The 20,015-nt window shown below is 38.6% G+C and overlaps 1 protein-coding gene across 1 annotated transcript in view; it reads right to left on the bottom strand.

Annotated features, from left to right (window-relative positions):
* Window positions 1–20,015, bottom strand: part of LOC124619714 (L-2-hydroxyglutarate dehydrogenase, mitochondrial) — a 98,901-nt gene that overhangs the window by 56,780 nt on the left and 22,106 nt on the right. The window contains exons 2-3 of the mRNA XM_047146274.1: window positions 15,600–16,014; window positions 15,277–15,471 (exon numbers count right to left, since the gene is read on the bottom strand). Of these exons, the coding sequence (XP_047002230.1) occupies window positions 15,277–15,471; window positions 15,600–16,014 (610 nt within the window). The remainder of the gene's footprint in view (window positions 1–15,276; window positions 15,472–15,599; window positions 16,015–20,015) is intronic.

Here is a 20,015-nt window from a genome sequence, read left to right as displayed (position 1 = left end):
ATTGATGGGGAACAAATTTCACAGCCAAAAGGAATCTAACAAAGTCCATACCAAATTTTACATCCAATCTGAGCAAACATCACTTCTCTCATTTGGATCAGCAAACAACATCTGTACTATCATAAATGCACATGTATCTACCAACAAAGGCAACAGAAAAAGTAGAACAACTGTGAGAAACATTAGAAAAAGAGACATCAAAAATACCAAAGCTCCACATAAAACTACTCATAGGAGAGTTCAATGCACAGACCAGCAAAAAAGAGACATACAAGGCTAGTAGGAAATTTTCCTGCGCACAAACACGTCAACAACAATGGAAAAGGGCTCATCAACTTCTGCAGACAATTTAACACTAATGTCAGGCTTCTTCAGAAAATTAGCACAGAGAAAGAAGACCTGGTCTTCTCCTAAAACAAAATTAGACTCATATCAGCTGAATCACGTGGCAGTAACCAAACAAACCATAGAGAAAACCTGAATGCGTGGGTCAGAAAAGGACTAGGCAAAGACTCAGACCACTACTAGATAGAAATAAAAGCCAAATTTCTACAAAAAGACTGAAACACAAAATTACAATAGTCCATGTAATTGACACAAAATTCACACAAAGAGGATTGTAAACTGGCCTGACATCAGAGAAGCAATGATAGACATGATAACAACCACCAAGAAGAAGGAAACATAGATTGTGGAAGATTCAACAGGAAAACTCATTACCAACAACAAAGACAACTGCGAGTTACTACCAAGTTCGAGAGTCTTCTAAACTGCGAGGAATGGACACGACAACTAATTTTCAGTCTCAAAAGGATAATCCACCTTCAGAACCACCATACTGAATCACACTGAATAATACATTAGCCTACTGAAAAACAAGTCGGCCATGTGAAGAAGCAATATTAGATGAGATGTGGAAACTGGAAAGGAAGCAGGCAGCTGAAACCATTTATGAAACTATTAAAGACTGCTAGTAGAAGGGAAGAATACCAGATGAATGGAAACAAGTCATAATCCATCCACTACATAAAAAAGGAGACAGACAGATACTAATTACCAAGGCATATCTCTACTTCCAGTCACCGACAAAATTGTACCTAATACTATTAAAAATACAGAAAACCAAGCACAATACCCAATTGACAAGTACCAAGTGGGGTTCAGAAAAAGTAAATCATGCCCAGAGCAAATGCTTAACTTGAAAACAAGCCTCATGATCAGAAAAATATAGAACCTTAACGCAGTCTTTACTTTCACTGACCTCAAAAAAGCCTACAACCCCACAGACTGACAGTTGGCAATCAGCTGGAAGAAGCAAGCATCAGAAAACTCATCAGTGAGTGAGTTGAACAGACACTCACACACAAAAATTTAGAAGCTAAATTCCTAGGAGAAGTTTCTGAATCCTTCAGAACTAGCACAGGAATTTGGCAGGTCTCTTGCTGATTCTCTTCAATCTGGTATTAGGCAAGATCATTTGAGTGTGAGATACAGAACTAAAAGAGAAAAACACTGATGGTATTCATCTGGGACAAAGAAGAGGAAGATTCAAGTTGAAATATCTCACTTTTGCTGGTGATATTGCAATACTTTCTGAGGGCAAAACAGATGATAATACAATGACAGAAACAATTCGCAAAATTGCAGGTAAAACTGGATTACAAATATCACATGAGAAAATACATTGAACATAAGCACAACAGAGAACAATATACAAAAACACAACACAAAACATCAAAAGAGCTATTAAGTTTAAGGATTTAGGAGAATGTATACAATCAAACAGATTAGGTAACACCACAAATGTAGGAAAGACTCAAGACAATTGAATTAGCAATGTCACCTAAAACCATTATAATAAAAGATCATTATTGCTCCATGCAGAAATTAAGCATTCTGTAAACTTAATTAAATCAGAAGCACTGTACGGATCTGAATGGCTTCCACTGAATAAAAGAAGTGAACAAATTCAACCCGAAAACGCAGAAAAAAAAACACAGAAAAAATTTTAGGACCACAAAAGAACAAAGATAACAACTGCACAAGAAGAGCAATGATTTATACAAAAACACAGATACAATCACATACACTATAAGGAAGAGGAGATTAAAGTTTTATGGCCATCTTCACAGAATAAATAACAACAGGCTAACCAAGAAAATTTTCAATTTCATTTCCAAATTAAAAAATTCCACAGGATGGCTGGGAGAGACAATAATGGATCTGAGTAGACATAACGTCAAGAAGGCACCATAGAGGGCAGGGAAAATTTCCAGCTTCTGATCAATACTACAAAATTTCCAATTCTAACAACAAGAACCACAACATGGGAGAGTGATGTCAAATGAACAGGAGAAGCTCATAAGGCAATGCACGAAGAAGTTCTGGAAGATAAGATGAAAAAGATTGTACCATAGTCTTAGGATCTAAGAGTTGTAGAATTGGCCAAACTCTTTAATAATAATAATAATAATAATAATAATAATAACAAAAGAAAATATTTCTTAAATCAATTGCATGCCACTTGCATTTCCCAAATTTTCACAAGAATATTTTTGAAATGCTGTATTCCTCCGAAATTCAGTTGCTTTTAAATTACGCTAAAGGGATGTACTAACCAATGATGGAAACACATTACTATTACTATATTAAAAATTTTATCTATTTGATTTTTATTGTTATTGTAATTATTATTTCTTTCTTTTCTCAGACGTTATGTCTGGTCAAACATGGAAAGTGACGCGGGCCTTGATTAAGCGTCACTTCCTTTTAACTGTATGGTATGTGTTATATTGCATTTAGGAACTTTCGGGTAATTGAACATGTATCAATAATTACAGATTTCTGTAGTTGTATATATAAGTTTGGATGTAGCTGTATTGCATTCATGTACTGGTGGATATTGTGTGGTATGACTCCTGTAGTTGATAGTATAATTGGTATAATGTCAACTTTATCCTGATGCCACATATCCTTGACTTCCTCAGCCAGTTGGGTGTATTTTTCAATTTTTTCTCCTGTTTTCTTCTGTATATTTGTTGTATTGGGTATGGATATTTCGATTATTTGTGTTAATTTCTTCTTTTTATTGGTGAGTATGATGTCAGGTTTGTTATGTGGTGGTGTTTTATCTGTTATAATGGTTCTGTTCCAGTATAATTTGAATTCATCATTCTCCAGTACACTTTGTGGTGCATACTTGTTTGTGGGAACGTGTTGTTTTATAAGTTTATGTAGTAAGGCAATCTGTTGATGTATTATTTTTGCTACATTGTCATGTCTTCTGGGGTATTCTGTATTTGCTAGTATTGTACATCCGCTTGTGATGTGATTAACTGTTTCTATTTGTTGTTTGCAAAGTCTGCATTTATCTGTTGTGGTATTGGGATCTTCAATAATATGCTTGCTGTAATATCTGGTGTTTATTGTTTGATCCTGTATTGCAATCATGAATCCTTCCGTCTCACTGCATATATTGCCTTTTCTTAGCAATGTGTTGGATGCGTCTTGATCAATGTGTGGCTGTGTTAGATGATACGGGTGCTTGCCATGTAGTGTTTTCTTTTTCCAATTTACTTTCTTCGTATCTGTTGATGTTATGTGATCTAAAGGGTTGTAGAAGTGGTTATGAAATTGCAGTGGTGTAGCCGATGTATTTATATGAGTAATTGCTTTGTGTATTTTACTAGTTTCTGCTCGTTCTAGAAAGAATTTTCTTAAATTGTCTACCTGTCCATAATGTAGGTTTTTTATATCGATAAATCCCCTTCCTCCTTCCTTTCTGATTAATGTGAATCTTTCTGTTGCTGAATGTATGTGATGTATTCTATATTTGTGGCATTGTGATCCTGTAAGTGTATTGAGTGCTTCTAGGTCTGTGTTACTCCATTTCATTACTCCAAATGAGTAGGTCAATATTGGTATAGCGTAAGTATTTATAGCTTTTGTCTTGTTTCTTGCTGTCAATTCTGTTTTCAGTATTTTTGTTAGTCTTTGTCTATATTTTTCTTTTAGTTCTTCTTTAATATTTGTATTATCTATTCCTATTTTTTGTCTGTACCCTAGATATTTATAGGCATCTGTTTTTTCCATCGCTTCTATGCAGTTGCTGTGGCTATCCAATATGTAATCTTCTTGTTTAGTGTGTTTTCCCTTGACTATGCTATTTTTCTTACATTTGTCTGTTCCAAAAGCCATACTTATATCATTGCTGAATCCTTCTGTTATCTTTAGTAATTGGTTGAGTTGTTGATTTGTTGCTGCCAGTAGTTTTAGATCATCCATGTATAGCAAATGTGTGATTTTGTGTGGGTATGTTCCAGTAATATTGTATCCATAATTTGTATTATTTAGCATGTTGGATAGTGGGTTCAGAGCAAGGCAGAACCAGAAAGGACTTAATGAGTCTCCTTGGTATATTCCACGCTTAATCTGTATTGGCTGTGATGTGATGTTATCTGAATTTGTTTGAATATTAAGTGTGGTTTTCCAGTTTTTCATAACTATGTTTAGAAACTGTATCAATTTAGGATCTACTTTGAATATTTCCAATATCTGTAGTAACCATGAGTGGGGTACACTATCAAAAGCTTTTTGGTAATCAATGTATGCGTAGTGCAGCGACCTTTGTTTAGTTTTAGCTTGATATGTCACCTCTGCATCTATTATCAGTTGCTCTTTACATCCTCATGCTCCTTTGCAACAGCCTTTTTGTTCTTCATTTATAATTTTGTTCTGTGTTGTATGTGTCATTAATTTCTGTGTAATGACTGAAGTTAATATTTTGTAGATTGTTGGTAGGCATGTTATGGGGCGATATTTAGCTGGGTTTGCTGTGTCTGCTTGATCTTTAGGTTTCAGATAAGTTATTCCATGCGTAAGTGTATCAGGGAATGTGTATGGGTCTGCAATGTAACTGTTAAATAATTTAGTTAGATGTGAATGTGTTGAGGTGAACTTCTTTAGCCAGAAATTTGCTATTTTATCTTTTCCAGGGGCTCTCCAATTGTGAGTAGAATTAATTGCTTGGGTGACTTCATGTTGCAAAATTATCACTTCAGGCATTTGTGGTGTCATCTTGTATGAGACTGTTTCTGCTTGTATCCACCGTGCATGCCTGTTATGTTGTACCAGGTTTGACCATATGTTGCTCCAGAAGTGTTCCATGTCTGTTTTGTTTGGTGTATTGTCTATTTTAATGTGTGTGTTATCTATTGTCTGGTAAAATTTCTTTTGGTTTGTGTTGAATGTTTGGTTTTGTTTCCTTCTATTTTCACTTTTTTTGTATCTTCTAAGTCATTTGGCCAACGCTTGTAATTTCTGTTTCTTTTCATCTAATTGCTCTATCGCTTCTTGTTGTGAGATTTTACCTAACCTTTTTCGTTTTTTTTTCTGACATTTCATTTCTTATAAATTGCATTAGCTGTCCGATGTCCTTTCTCAGTTTTTCTATTCTGATCTGTAGCCTGTGTTGCCATGCTGGTTTTGTGGGTTTCTTCTGTGTGTTGGTTGGTTCTGATCTCTGCCTAGTGTGTATATTTAGTGTAGTAAGTGCTCCTATATAAACCAGTAGTTGTAACTCTTCCATAGTTGTGTTTTCATTTATTTTGTTGTGTATGATTGTGTTGATAGTTTTTATTGTTGTTTCGACTTGTGGGTTATTTGGAGGTCTATGCAAGAATGGTCTAATGTCTGTATTTGTGTCTTTGTATTCTATATATGTCAGCTGAAATTTTTCTTCTATATCTAACATGTGTATCACTTCGTGTTCTATTTGTGCTTGTTCTGGTGGCTGCCTTAAGATTTCGTTTTGCTCTGATTGTTTAATTGATGCGTGTTGTTCTTTGTTTGTTTGCTCTGGGATGTTTGAATCCATTACTGTATTTTCTTCTTCTTCTGATTGCACATTATTTTGTTCCAGTATTTGTTGTACTTCTTGTTTGATGTTTTCTAATTCTGACTGGGGTATCCTGTTATTTTTGATTATTACACGGATCTGATCAGCTAGTCGTTGTTCTGTTAAAAATTTTAATTCTGCGTATCTGGGTATCTGAGGCTTCTTTAGTTCTGTCCTGAACCAACTAATCACACTAAAAGAGGGGTTAGCCCTATTAGTGGTTTGTTCTTTTCATCGCCTTTTACGACTGGCAGAACATTATTATTATTATTATTATTATTATTATTATTATTATTATTATTATGAACATCTAGGGTTGTGCCTCTGTGGTTAACAACCATAGTTGTTAATTGGAGCTCACTCCATCCAAGGTTAACTACCTTCGAAAGTCAACCATGGAAAGGTCTTATAGGAAAAAATTTCCACTGTCCTGCCAAAGAAAGCTGGAGAAGGAAAGAAGGTGGGTAGCCACCTAGAAAGCTTCAATGAGTCAGAGCATTGGCAACCACCCATTCTTATGCCAGTTCATAAGAACAGGATCAAACAAGAACAGATCAACTATATTGCAACTCATAATATAAATTCTCTAATTAAAGCAGGAAAACTAAAAAATTTGACAGATGAATGTGATAAACAGAAAATTTTAGTAGCAGGACTCCATGAAATGAGAAATACTACAGAAGAACCATTCGAATCACAAGGTTACACAATTTACAATGGAATGAGGGTTATGAAAGAATGTCCCCAATTTGGAACTGTGTTTATAGTCAAGGTGAAAATAATAGATTTGATTATAGATTTTCAAGCCATCTCCCCTAGAATTGCAACTTTGAGTTGAAAAGCATCCAACAAAATTTATACCATCATTAATGCCCATGCCCCTACTAATGAGAAGAATTCTCTAACAAAGACTAGGAACGAAGTAGAAAAGTTTTGGGATCTCCTTGACCAAACATTAAACCAAGTAAAAAATTAACAATGTTAAGATCCTGTTAGGGGACTTCAATGCCCAACTCGGAAGAGAAAGGAAATACCGGGATATCATTGGGAACTGGGCTCCACATAAACAAACAAATAAGAATGGTCGAAGACTTGTTGAACTCTGTAGGGAACACACACTGATCTCAAAGTCGACATACTTCAAAGGAGGCCAAACAAACTTAAAACTTAGAAACATCCTGATTGGAGAAAAGGAGTATGGCAGCTGGATCGTGTATTTATGGACATATTCTTCCACAGAGAAATCTACAATGTTAAAGTATTAAGAGGGGTAGATACAGGTTCAGATCATTACATTGTCAAAATCAAAATTAAGTCCACACCACTAAAAAAGAAACCGAAGTGCAATAAACGAAAGAGGAACTTTGAGCCCCTCCAATTAATTAGAAATGATAAATATAGAGAAGTCACACAAAACATAAAACTGACAGATAATTTAGAAGAACTGGTTCAAATTCTGCTTGTTGCAGAAAATTTAGCCCCATTGAACCCACTTGAACCCACGTAAAAAGACAAACTCAGAATGGTTAAAATTTCAAACACACAAAACAGAATAAAATGCAATCAACCTCAAAAATATCAGGAAAAAGTTAACACGAATTATCAGGCAAACCAAGAGACAATCACAGAAAGATCTAATCCATTCAATAGAAGAAAATTATCACAAAACCAATTCCAGAGACTTTTACAAAATGCTAGGAAGACAATTACAAAAATTTGCCCCTCCCACGTTAATGCTGAAAAGGGAAGAGGGAATAATGGCACACAATGACAAGTAAAATGTCATAATCATGGAAAAAGCATTTAGTAAACTTCTGAATTGTGAAGAACCCCAGGAACTTTTAGCAATTAACACAGACACACCCATCAAGACTCTACCCGATCTCATAAATCCTCCAACAATCCAAGAGGTGGAAACAGCACTCAGAGAGATGAAAAATTATAATGCATGCAGAGAAGATCAAGTTTTTGCAGAAATGTGGAAATATGCCACCGATACAGTTCAAACATCCTTACACATAGCCGTAACAAAAATCTGGATAACAGAAAAATTCCCCAAACATTGCACCACAGCCATAATCCACCCACTCCACAAAAAAGGAGATAAAAGCAACCCAGATTATTACAGAGGTATCTCTCTCTTAGACTGCACATACAAGATTTTCTCCAGAATCCTATACAAGAGGATCAAAGAACAACTAGAGGAAGAATTAGGTGAATACCAAGGAGGCTTCAGACCTTGGAGAAGCTGTGCAGAACAGATCATCACTTTAAAATTAGCCACAACATATTACAAGAAATGAAATAAACCTCTTGTGATAACCTCCGTGGACTTTAAAAAGGCATATGACTGTATCTATAGATCTTCAATGTTAAAAATCTCAAGAAATTTTGAGCTTCATACAAAATTAACCAGTTTGATAGAACGCACCTTAACCAACACTGTATCAAGTCAAGTTCAGGGGAGAAATCTCTCATCATAAAAACAGGTTTAAGACAAGGAGATTGCTTGGCACCCCTGCTGTTCAACTGTGCTTTAGAATACATAATGAGGGAATGGCACAAGACTAATCCAAAGAACATCCGAACTGGAAGGCCCAAAGACAACATAAGTTTAAATTGTCTAGGATTTGCTGATGACCTTGCTCTCTTGTCCAACAGTATTCAGGAAACCAAACACCAAGTTATCTCACTACAGGAAATAGCACAGAAAATTGGTCTTGGAATATCCTTTGAAAAAACAGTCATCCTGTTAACTGACCCACCACTCATAAACAAAATTGTCATGAGAAACCAAGAAATCAATATTGTAGATAAATTTAAATATCTGAGAGAAATCGTAACATGTAACCTCAATGAAAAGCCAACATGGCATAACAGAATAAACAAATTGACTAGAGCATAATATATCACCAAGAACACCTACAACAAAAAGAGCCTGTCAATAGCAACAAAATTAAAACACTAAAAAACAGCCACTCAACCAGAAATAACGTATGCAAGTGAAACCATCTTCAAAACAACTAACGCTGCACAAATAGACAAAATACTCAAAATAGAGAGAAGAATCATCAGAAAGTACATCAACAAATCATACTGAAAGATAGACACTGGAGAGTAGCTACAAATGAAACAGTCTGCAAGGAAAAAGAACTGGTAATGAGTACATTTCATATTTCGGACATCTAATCAGAACACCAGAGAACAGAATCATCAGGAGAATAATAGAAAAATTGTGGAATAGTAAGTGCAACATTAAGTGGATTACAGAAATCAAGGAAGATATGGATGAGCTACAGATTACACTGGAAGACCTAAGAAACAAAACTGACAAAATCAGGAAATTCACAGACAAACAAACCAAACTGCAAACGAGAATCAACAAACAGACAATAGGAAGGGTGATTTCCGATGAAGAAAGAAGGATGAGATCTGAGAGAATGAAGTATTATTATTATTATTATTATTATTATTATTGCACACATCTGTGAAATACTATGTGGTGTATGATGGGTACCACTCATTTGCTCTACATGTCAATCCTTGTTTTAACGTTTAGACAGCTCAGCAAACTGATCCTATTTCTGTAGAGGGGGAAGCCAACCATTAACTGTACCTTTTTGAGACTCATTTTGCCCTTTTATCAAATATTACATAGTGTAAGTAATTAAAATTGGGATATTTAATTTGAAGCCACATTACGTAATAGTGTAGTGTGTTGCACATAACATGACAGGTGACAGAAAGCAGCTCAGTAAAAAAATTGACCAGCCATTTGATTTGTCCGCAAATAAGTAACAGTCAGTGGATGATTTATCCCAAGTGTAGTTTGCATTACAGTTCTTGCATTTGCAATTGTTTGTACTGATCCTTTTGCGTATTTGTTTCTTGTTTCAGTACATTCCCAATGAAAAACAATAATGCTAACTATGGAAAATGAAGAAACTTCACAAGCCAAGATTACTAAAAAAGCATTTTATTGGATAACTGATTTCAAGAGAGCTATGCTGTCATCACTGACCTTATGTTTTAAAAAGTTTACAACATATTGTCCATCAATGTTACAAGTTGTTTCACTTTGCATATGCACTTCCCACTACTCGAAGATCACAACACATCAGCACATCAAATATAAAAGTATTATGTACAAATATAAACATAACTATATTGTGCCGACTACACGTGTTCATGTTCACCCCCAGCTAGTATCTCAGTTGTCAGCAGGTGGTGAACACAAACACTTGCAACTGGTGCAATATAGTTATGTTTATGTCTGTACATAATATTTTATGTTTTACATGTGGACATCCAGTGATCTTGATGGTAATGGGATGTATATATGCAATATGAAGGAAATTGCTACACTGATGGGCAGTATGTTGTCAGGGTTGCCACAAGTTTCCCCAAGTGAAATTCCTTGATTTACAGACAAGTCTTAGAATTATTCCCTGACAAATTTTAAGATCTCAAGGATAAGTTGAGACATAAGTTGATAATCTATCTTTGCAGCTACGGTTCAAGGAACAATAGCGCAATGAGGAAATATCTAAAGGAAAAAACTTTCAAGCACATGGCGTTTCCTGATGTGAGCAAAAATCTGAAGTACTAACATCAACATCATTTGTAATGAACTGTTTTTAGATGGAGAAAACAAGCCAAATGGTATAGATGTTTCCTTAAGATCACTAATACTATTTTATTTCAATAAAACGGAACACATTTGGTGACAAAAATACACATTTCCTTGGAGTTGCAAAGTGATTTAGAATACCGCCACTGATTTCAAAAATAACCTCAGAAAAAGTAGGCCTCTTGAAAGAACTGTATAAGGTGAGGAAGAATTGTGTAAACCAATGCTGTAGGTGATCACCAATAAAATGTTGGTTCTACTATGTTCATTATTGTTGGTTATTACCCACTGTGTTATATCTATTATTTTACAGGATTTTGTGATTTTTGTTCTGAGAAATATATATGTACATAGCGTACAAACTGTCAGCAACTGACAATTTTCTTCTTATTATTGTCCATACTTTCTAACATATAAACCACCTTTTAACTGACAAAATGTCTATAAAATGCCACACTGTACAACATACTTGTGGTGAGACAGTTGCAATTCCTGAAGTCCATCGCCCATGGCCTCTAGCCTACTGAGGAACACTGCAGTCCTGGGCCCACTGATAAACTATGAAAATCTGCTGCATTACGCCACACACAAACACGCCCGACCTGTGGGCAATTTGATGAGACTAGATCTGACGAGCAGGACCTGCATATTAGTGGGAACCGAATGGCTTCAGATTGCCAGGTCCGATCCATTTCAGATACCTGCAGAAATGGCCTGTGGTTCTGGCCTGTCACGGAAATCCACTTGTGTGGCCAGCTATTCATGAGCCATGGATAGCATGTTGACGAAATGAGATGATGGTGATCAATCCATGCAACACATAACTTGTTCAAATACTCTGAGAATTAATAATAATGAGGATACATAACAAATCACCTTAAAGATGATTGCTGAGCTGCAAATAGGCACATAAAAAAAGACAATCACACTCTCACAACTAAATTTTCAGCCACAGCTTTTGTCAGAAAATGAGAAAGAGAGAGAGAGAGAGAGAGAGAGAGAGAGAGAGCATGCGGGCGTGCGCTCTCTCTCTCTCTCTCTCTCTCTCTCTCTCACACACACACACACACACACACACACACACACACACACAAAATATCACTCAGACAGAACTCATGCACACGACTGCTGTCTCCGGCAGCTGCGTCTACAGCCTCTGAGAATCAGATCCAAACAAACCACTTCTACCTCACTGTCTCTTGTCAGCAGCTGCTAGGCTAGCGGCAAGAAGTGATGGCAGCACTGACTGCAAGCTGAGGGAGTGCTAGGAAGGGGAGAAGCAGTAGTAATGAGGGAGTAGAGAAGCAGCACACGTATTCAGCTGTACCCAGCCAGCTGCAATGCATGACACCACAGTAAACAAACCATTTCATCTACTGAGACAAAAATGAGATTTTTCCAGGGGTTTTTTTTTCCCCCAAATTTCCCGGTTATTTCCCTGATGTGTTAGAAATTCCATGATTTCCAGAACGTGTGGCAACCCTGGTTGTATACATTTTAAAGCATAAGATCTAATGATTACAGCATAGCTCTGTCAAAACCAGTCATCCAATAAAATGCTCTTTTAGTGATCTAGGCTTTTGTCATTCTCCTCAGCCACCATACATTGCAGATCGCTCCCAAACTGACAGTGCCAGGAATATATAGGGTATCCCACCTAACCTTTCACTGACAATATCTCTGGAACCACAACAGATCTTCACAAATGGCTTTCATGGGTATGAATGTACATTACATGCTCACAAAAGTAAATACTATGAGCCACATTAAACCATGTGCGAATATTGGTTTCAACACAAACTTCCTGTTTTTTTAAATGGACACTCCATATTATTCCACATGCAATCAATAAAAAGAGAAATCACAATAATAATGATGTTAGTTGCATCGCAATACATCAATTACATCCTGATAAATTGGAATGCGAAGTTGACACATGAAATGTACTGCTATTGCACTTCCTGCGATGCAAGTGTGACCCACATGTTGCTCATGACTGCGCTGTGATTGACATACTACGATGCAACAAATGCTGCACTTACATATTGCTATGTACACTGTTAGTAAACTGGGAAACATACAAATGTCAAGTCACCCAAAATGAAAACCAGGACACAGTTTACTCATACGTGCTTTATTGAAATTTTTGACAGTACTACAATCCACATAACAGTAATGAAATACCGATAACCACCAGCCAGAGTAAACAAAATTAATGACTGTCAAAGGGTCGCACAAAGGGACACAGGCTATTTGTACATCAATTACAGAATGGTACATGCGATGTAAGGGACAGGTCACTGAATATCTTTAATGACTGCGACACTATTGAATCATTGCAGGTGGTGCAATGCACACACAAACATACAGTAGTACCAACAAAACAAACATGTCTTCTCCGTAATACACAAAATGTATGCTGGTGTGCAAAAGGATACAGCAGTGTGAAGAGATCGCCATTTGTTTGGCAATACTGCTGTGTGCACTTCATCATGGATCCACTCACAGCTCTTGGAGTTTGTGGTATTACTGCAGTGCATGCTGCGGTAATGTGGGTTTTCATGTTGGCCACTGTTGCTGGGACATGCAGATATACCACATCTTTCACATGTCCCCGGAGAAAGAAGTCCACAGGGGTGAGGTCCAGCAACTGTGCTGGAAATCCCTGAATGGGACTGCCCCGTCTGATCCACTGATGTAGGAATTGTTGGTTTAGTGTCTGTAATGTCACAAAGCCATTATGTGAAAGGCATCCATCACTCTGATACTACATCATTTGACGCAAATGAAGGGGTATGTCTTTCATCAGTCCAGGTAAGGAACATCTCAGGAACTGCTCACACGCTCATCCACTATGAGTGCAATCAATGAAATACTAGCCAATGATGTGGTGTCCTACAATACCACACCATGCTCTGACACTCCACTGACACTGATGTTCAACCCGGCGAATCCAGTGTGGGTTTTCTGGAGACCAGTAGTGCATATTGTGTAAGTTGGCTTTCCCATGGTTTGTAAGAGTGGCCTCATCAGTAAACAGAACTCTATGCATAAAGTAATGACCTTGCCACAGAACCCACTGATAGCATACCAGCCGATTGTAAATGTCGTCATCATGGGGGCCCTGATGTAGCACCATATGTATGGTTGATATCTATGCCTGAGCAGAATACACATCACACTTGTTTGAAGGATTCCCATCTGTCTCTCCATTTCATGAATGCTTGCTGCCAAAACAGCTACCTCTGCTGCTTCATGTGTTACGTCTCTACTCTGGATCCGTGTTCTTAGAGACAACCATTCTGTTGTGCAAAACCTTCTAACAATATTCATGAAGGTAAGGCAGATCGGATGATGCCTATTAGGGTACCACTGGGCATACACCTGTGCCACACATGTACCATTTTAGTGACATTCTCCAGATAGTAATATCATGTCAACCATTTCTTCATTTTTGCCACTTGTGAATATCATGTCGAATGCCTAGAATGGATGGTCAGGTAAATTAATATCATGGTTACAACAGTGACACCAATTACAGTGGTACAGTACACCATTGCCACATACCTGTACGTACTTCCACACACAAAAACCTGCTTCATAGTGAGCTATTCCCACACACAGCACCAATTGTGTCCCACTCCTCTACACAACTGCAGAGGCAAAGGGTTGACTGTACTGGTGTAACGGGGTGGCGTACACCAACCGGTACTGTTGCATAGTCTGTATGTGGATAAATACAACGTGCTCGATGAACATCATTATGTACATATCAATGTTTGTGAGAGAAATCCCTATTATTACTTTTGATCCTCATGATAAAAGTGGAAGTAAGAATACATACGTCAATCACATCGCAATTACAAGCAGCATGAGGATCACACTTGCATCACGAGAAGTGCAATAGCAGCTGATTTCATTTATTTCATGCATCAATTTCATGTTCCAATTTCTCATGATGTAATTGAATGTCGTGATGCAATCAATGCCACTATTATTCTAATTTCTCTTGTTACTGATTGCGTATGGAATAATATGTTGTGTTCATTTAAAAGACAATTTTGTGTTGAAACCAATAGTTGCACACAGTCTAGAATGTCTCATAGTATTTACTTTCATGAGCCCCTGCTGTACATTCACACCTATGAAAGCCATTTCTCAATACCTATTGTGTTTCCAGCATTAGTGGCAGCGAAAAGAGTAGGTGAGAAAACTTGTAAAATGCTACCTACTACGAAAGCAACAGAAATAATATTTAGAAGGAATGAGTTTTGGTCATTGGAGAATGTGACTAATGAAATTGTTAACACTTTACTCTCATTTAACACAATCACAAAATGCTTTAAATGTTAATTAGTATCAGCCTGCACTGGCCATTCTCATAACCATAAAATAATTTATTTTACATGTCTCATGATTGCCAGAGCAGATCAGAATTGGTTAATGTTTTGAAGTATTTTCTGATTGTGTCAAATTAAAATAAAGTGTTGACAAAATAGCATTTGATAGATACATTATCTTCAACAATACAGTGACATCATTAACAGAAGCCCAACATGTTGTGTTCTGGTATTCTCCAGTACAAGGAATAGTGATTTTAGTGTGCCAACGGACAAATGCAGACTGGCTACATAACATTCACTAACTATGCCTTGTTCTCATTTCTGCCTACCATCTTAAAAGCAACTAACTATAGCAAGTGTTTATCAATAAGTAGAAACTTCATCTTATTAAATATCAAATACCTTACATTGTTTTCAGATGTGATATTCACAGGATATGTCGTTGAACCCTTTGTAACAGGTTTCCTCTGTTCTTTAAATCCTGTAACTTTGAAATTGAGATATATTTTTCCTCCAGCATCCTCAAAGTCTTTGCCATAATGTTCTGTAACCAAACCCCAGTCAACAATTCCTGTATGTGGAGAGTGTATTGCTTTAACACCCTAAAACAAAAAAATATATGCCAATACACTATCTACAACTGTGTTATTTATACCATATCTACACACATGTAACAGTCTTACTTGTATACAAATAATGATAGTTTTACTGTTGAAGATAGAGTACTTACATGGCAGTGAGGCTCGATTTCTTGGATCTCATGACCAGAAATCATTCTAATATCACGAACATTATTTTTCAGCCCTCTTTGATACAGCTCTTCTAATGCTGGTATTTCAACTGGATCAGTGGCAACTATAATTTTACCACATTTCTTGTACGGAATATTCTTTTTATCAAAGTATTTGTATGACAAATGGCAACCTTGCACACACAATTTTGCCTTAAGTGACCCTGGCTTATAATATATACCAGCATGAACGACACCACTGTTGTTACCACTCTGGTGAGCAGCAAGCTTATCTTCTTTCTCTAGGACTGCCATTTTGAAAACTGGATACCTCAGCTTAAGTTCTCGAGCTGTGGCCATTCCCACAACGCCGCCACCAATGATGACGATATCGTAGATTTTATCATCGGGACAGCTGTTTGACAGAATACCTTTTAATATAAACAAACTGTAAAGACTACACAAACATGTTTTTTTAGGTATCATGTTTAACAATATGATTTTTATATCATGGAAGAATTTTTTTCCCCAAGTTCGCTGGCTCTGAGCACTATGGGACTCAACTGGTGAGGTCATTAGTCCCCTAGAACTTAGAACTAGTTAAACCTAGCTAACCTAAGGACATCACAAACATCCATGCCCGAGGCAGGATTCGAACCTGCGACCGTAGCGGTCTTGCGGTTCCAGACTGCAGTGCCTTTAACCGCACGGCCACTTCAGCCGGCCCCAAGTTCGCCAAGCACTCTGTGTAGTGCAGTTGTTCCCAACCTTTCTGAGACAATTACCCCTAAGTGTCATCAGATGTTAGCTAGTAACCTCCCACCCCCACCCCCCTTACCCCAACACCCACCATCATAGTGAATCTTTTTAATGAAAAATAATTTTCTATGAACACTTTCATATTTAAAATGATGAAAGGTAAGTTGTCTTACTAAACCATTAACTAATGAGACAATAGGTACTGTTTATTTCTAACAATCTTTACTTATGGATTGGTGATGCAATTCCCCGGGCAGTGCAGATGATATCTACAACTCCTCCTCAAAAATGGAAAGCTATGCACACTGAGGGTAGATGCTTCTAACAGAACAAGTGGTAGACTTCAGTTTGCTGGTGGAACACTGGGGACATGCAATCAATCAACAAAGGAGATTGCTTACAAGTGACTTGGGTGAGCCATTCTAGAATATTGCTTAGATGTGTGGGACCAGTACCAAATAAGATGAATGAGGGGTATTGAACTATACACAGGAGGACAGCATTAATGGTCACAGGTTTGTTTGACTCATGAGAGAGTGTCATACAGGTGCTGACGAAACTGAACTGGTAGACTACTGAAGGCAGACAAACTACCCCAAGAAAGATTATTAACAAAGTTTCATGAATTGGTTTTAAATTGTAACTCTAGGAATATAAGCAGCTGAGCAGCAAGTCGTATACTCCTAGCTCACTCGTTTGTTACATAGTTTAATTCTTAATTTCTTTGCGTGTTTTTGGTACTTGCATTGTTTAATTCATAAATTTCGGGCGTATTATAGTATTTGAGAGTGTAGCATCGCGTTTTAGTACCTGAATAGTGTAATTTCGCTTAGTCTCCTTCCGCCGCCGAGCAGTGTCAGCAGTGCACAAGTAGCAGCATTACTGCATTTACTAGGCAATCTTGTATTTTAATAACCGTTTAAATTTTGTCGATTTGTTTGCGCTCGTTGTAGATTAGTTCAGACGTTCTTTGCAAAACAGTTTTTAGCATGGATAGGGACTGCAACTGCTGTGTTCGGATGCAGGCTGAGTTGGCATCCCTTCGCTCCCAGCTTCAGGCAGTGTTGGCTTCGGTCTCACAGCTTGAGGCTGTTGCCAATGGGCATCACTGTGGGGGTCCGGATGGGGGTTTGTCGGGGACGGCCAGCTCGTCCCACGCATCCCCTGATCGGACTACGACTGTGGTTGCCCGGGATACTGCCCGCATTGAGGCTGATCCCTCACCTGTGGTAGAGTGGGAGGTCGTTTCAAGGTGTGGCAGGGGACGAAAGACATTCCGGAGGGCTGAACGGAAAGCCTCTCCAGTTTGTCTGACGAACCGGTTTCAGGCTCTGTCTCAGGCTGATACTGATCTTCGGCCTGACATGGCTGCTTGTCCTGTTCCAGAGGTTGCCCCTCAGTCTGCAAGATCCGGGCAGTTGCAGAGGGTGGGCTTACTGGTAGTTGGGAGCTCTCAACGTCAGGCGCGTAATGGGGCCCCTTAGGGAAGTGGCAGCAAGAGAGGGGAAGAAAACCAATGTGCACTCCGTGTGCATACCGGGGGGAGTCATTCCAGATGTGGAAAGGGTCCTTCCGGATGCCATGAAGGGTACAGGGTGCACCCATCTGCAGGTGGTCGCTCATGTCGCCACCAATGATGTGTGTCGCTATGGATCGGAGGAAATCCTCTCTGGCTTCCGGCGGCTATCTGATTTGGTGAAGACTGCCAGTCTCACTAGCGGGATGAAAGCAGAGCTCACCATCTGCAGCATCGTCAACAGGACTGACTGCGGACCTTTGGTACAGAGCCGAGTGGAGGGTCTGAATCAGAGGCTGAGACGGTTCTGCGACCGTGTGGGCTGCAGATTCCTCGACTTGCGCCATAGGGTGGTGGGGTTTCGGGTTCCGCTGGATAGGTCAGAAGTCCACTACACGCAACAAGCGGCTACACGGGTAGCAGGGGTTGTGTGGCGTGGGCTGGGCGGTTTTTTAGGTTAGATGGCCTTGGGCAAGTACAGAAAGGGCAACAGCCTCAACGGGTGCGGGGCAAAGTCAGGACATGCGGGGACCAAGCGGCAATCGGTATTGTAATTGTCAACTGTCGAAGCTGCGTTGGTAAAGTACCGGAACTTCAAGTGCTGATAGAAAGCACCGAAGCTGAAATCGTTATAGGTACAGAAAGCTGGCTTAAGCCAGAGATAAATTCTGCCGAAATTTTTACAAAGGTACAGACGGTGTTTAGAAAGGATAGATTGCATGCAACCGGTGGTGGAGTGTTCGTCGCTGTTAGTAGTAGTTTATCCTGTAGTGAAGTAGAAGTGGATAGTTCCTGTGAATTATTATGGGTGGAGGTTACACTAAACAACCGAACTAGGTTAATAATTGGCTCCTTTTACCGACCTCCCGACTCAGCAGCATTAGTGGCAGAACAACTGAGAGAAAATTTGGAATACATTTCACATAAATTTTCTCAGCATGTTATAGTCTTAGGTGGAGATTTAAATTTACCAGATATAGACTGGGACACTCAGATGTTTAGGACGGGTGGTAGGGACAGAGCATCGAGTGACATTATACTGAGTGCACTATCCGAAAATTACCTCGAGCAATTAAACAGAGAACCGACTCGTGGAGATAACATCTTGGACCTACTGACAACAAACAGACCCGGACTTTTCGACTCTGTATGTACAGAACAGGGAATCAGTGATCATAAGGCCGTTGCAGCATCCCTGAATATGGAAGTTAATAGGAACATGAAAAAAGGGAGGAAGGTTTATCTGTTTAGCAAGAGTAATAGAAGGCAGATTTCAGACTACCTAACAGATCAAAACGAAAATTTCTGTTCCGACACTGACAATGTTGAGTGTTTATGGAAAAAGTTCAAGGCAATCGTAAAATGCGTTTTAGACAGGTACGTGCAGAGTAAAACTGTGAGGGACGGGAAAAACCCACCGTGGTACAACAACAAAGTTAGGAAACTACTGCGAAAGCAAAGACAGCTCCACTCCAAGTTTAAACGCAGCCAAAACCTCTCAGACAAACAGAAGCTAAACGATGTCAAAGTTAGCGTAAGGAGGGCTATGCGTGAAGCGTTCATTGAATTCGAAAGTAAAATTCTATGTACCGACTTGACAGAAAATCCTAGGAAGTTCTGGTCTTACATTAAATCAGTAAGTGGCTCGAAACAGCATATCCAGACACTACGGGATGATGATGGCATTGAAACAGAGGATGACACGCGTAAAGCTGAAATACTAAACACCTTTTTCCAAAGCTGTTTCACAGAGGGAGACCGCACTGCAGTTCCTTCTCTAAATCCTCGCACAAACGAAAAAATGGCTGACATCGAAATAAGTGTCCAAGGAATAGAAAAGCAACTGGAATCACTCAATAGAGGAAAGTCCACTGGACCTGACGGGATACCAATTCGATTCTACACAGAGTACGCGAAAGAACTTGGCCCCCTTCTAACAGCCGTGTACCGCAAGTCTCTAGAGGAACGGAGGGTTCCAAATGATTGGAAAAGAGCACAAATAGTCCCAGTCTTCAAGAAGGGTCGTCGAGCAGATGCGCAAAACTATAGACCTATATCTCTGACGTCGATCTCTTGTAGAATTTTAGAACATGTTTTTTGCTCGCGTATCATGTCATTTCTGGAAACCCAGAATCTACTAT

The sequence above is a fragment of the Schistocerca americana genome, chromosome 6 (assembly GCF_021461395.2).
Source record: "Schistocerca americana isolate TAMUIC-IGC-003095 chromosome 6, iqSchAmer2.1, whole genome shotgun sequence".
NCBI lineage: Eukaryota > Metazoa > Arthropoda > Insecta > Orthoptera > Acrididae > Schistocerca > Schistocerca americana.
Note: the sequence above shows the minus strand (reverse complement) of the source record. Positions and strands in the feature narration are given on the sequence as shown.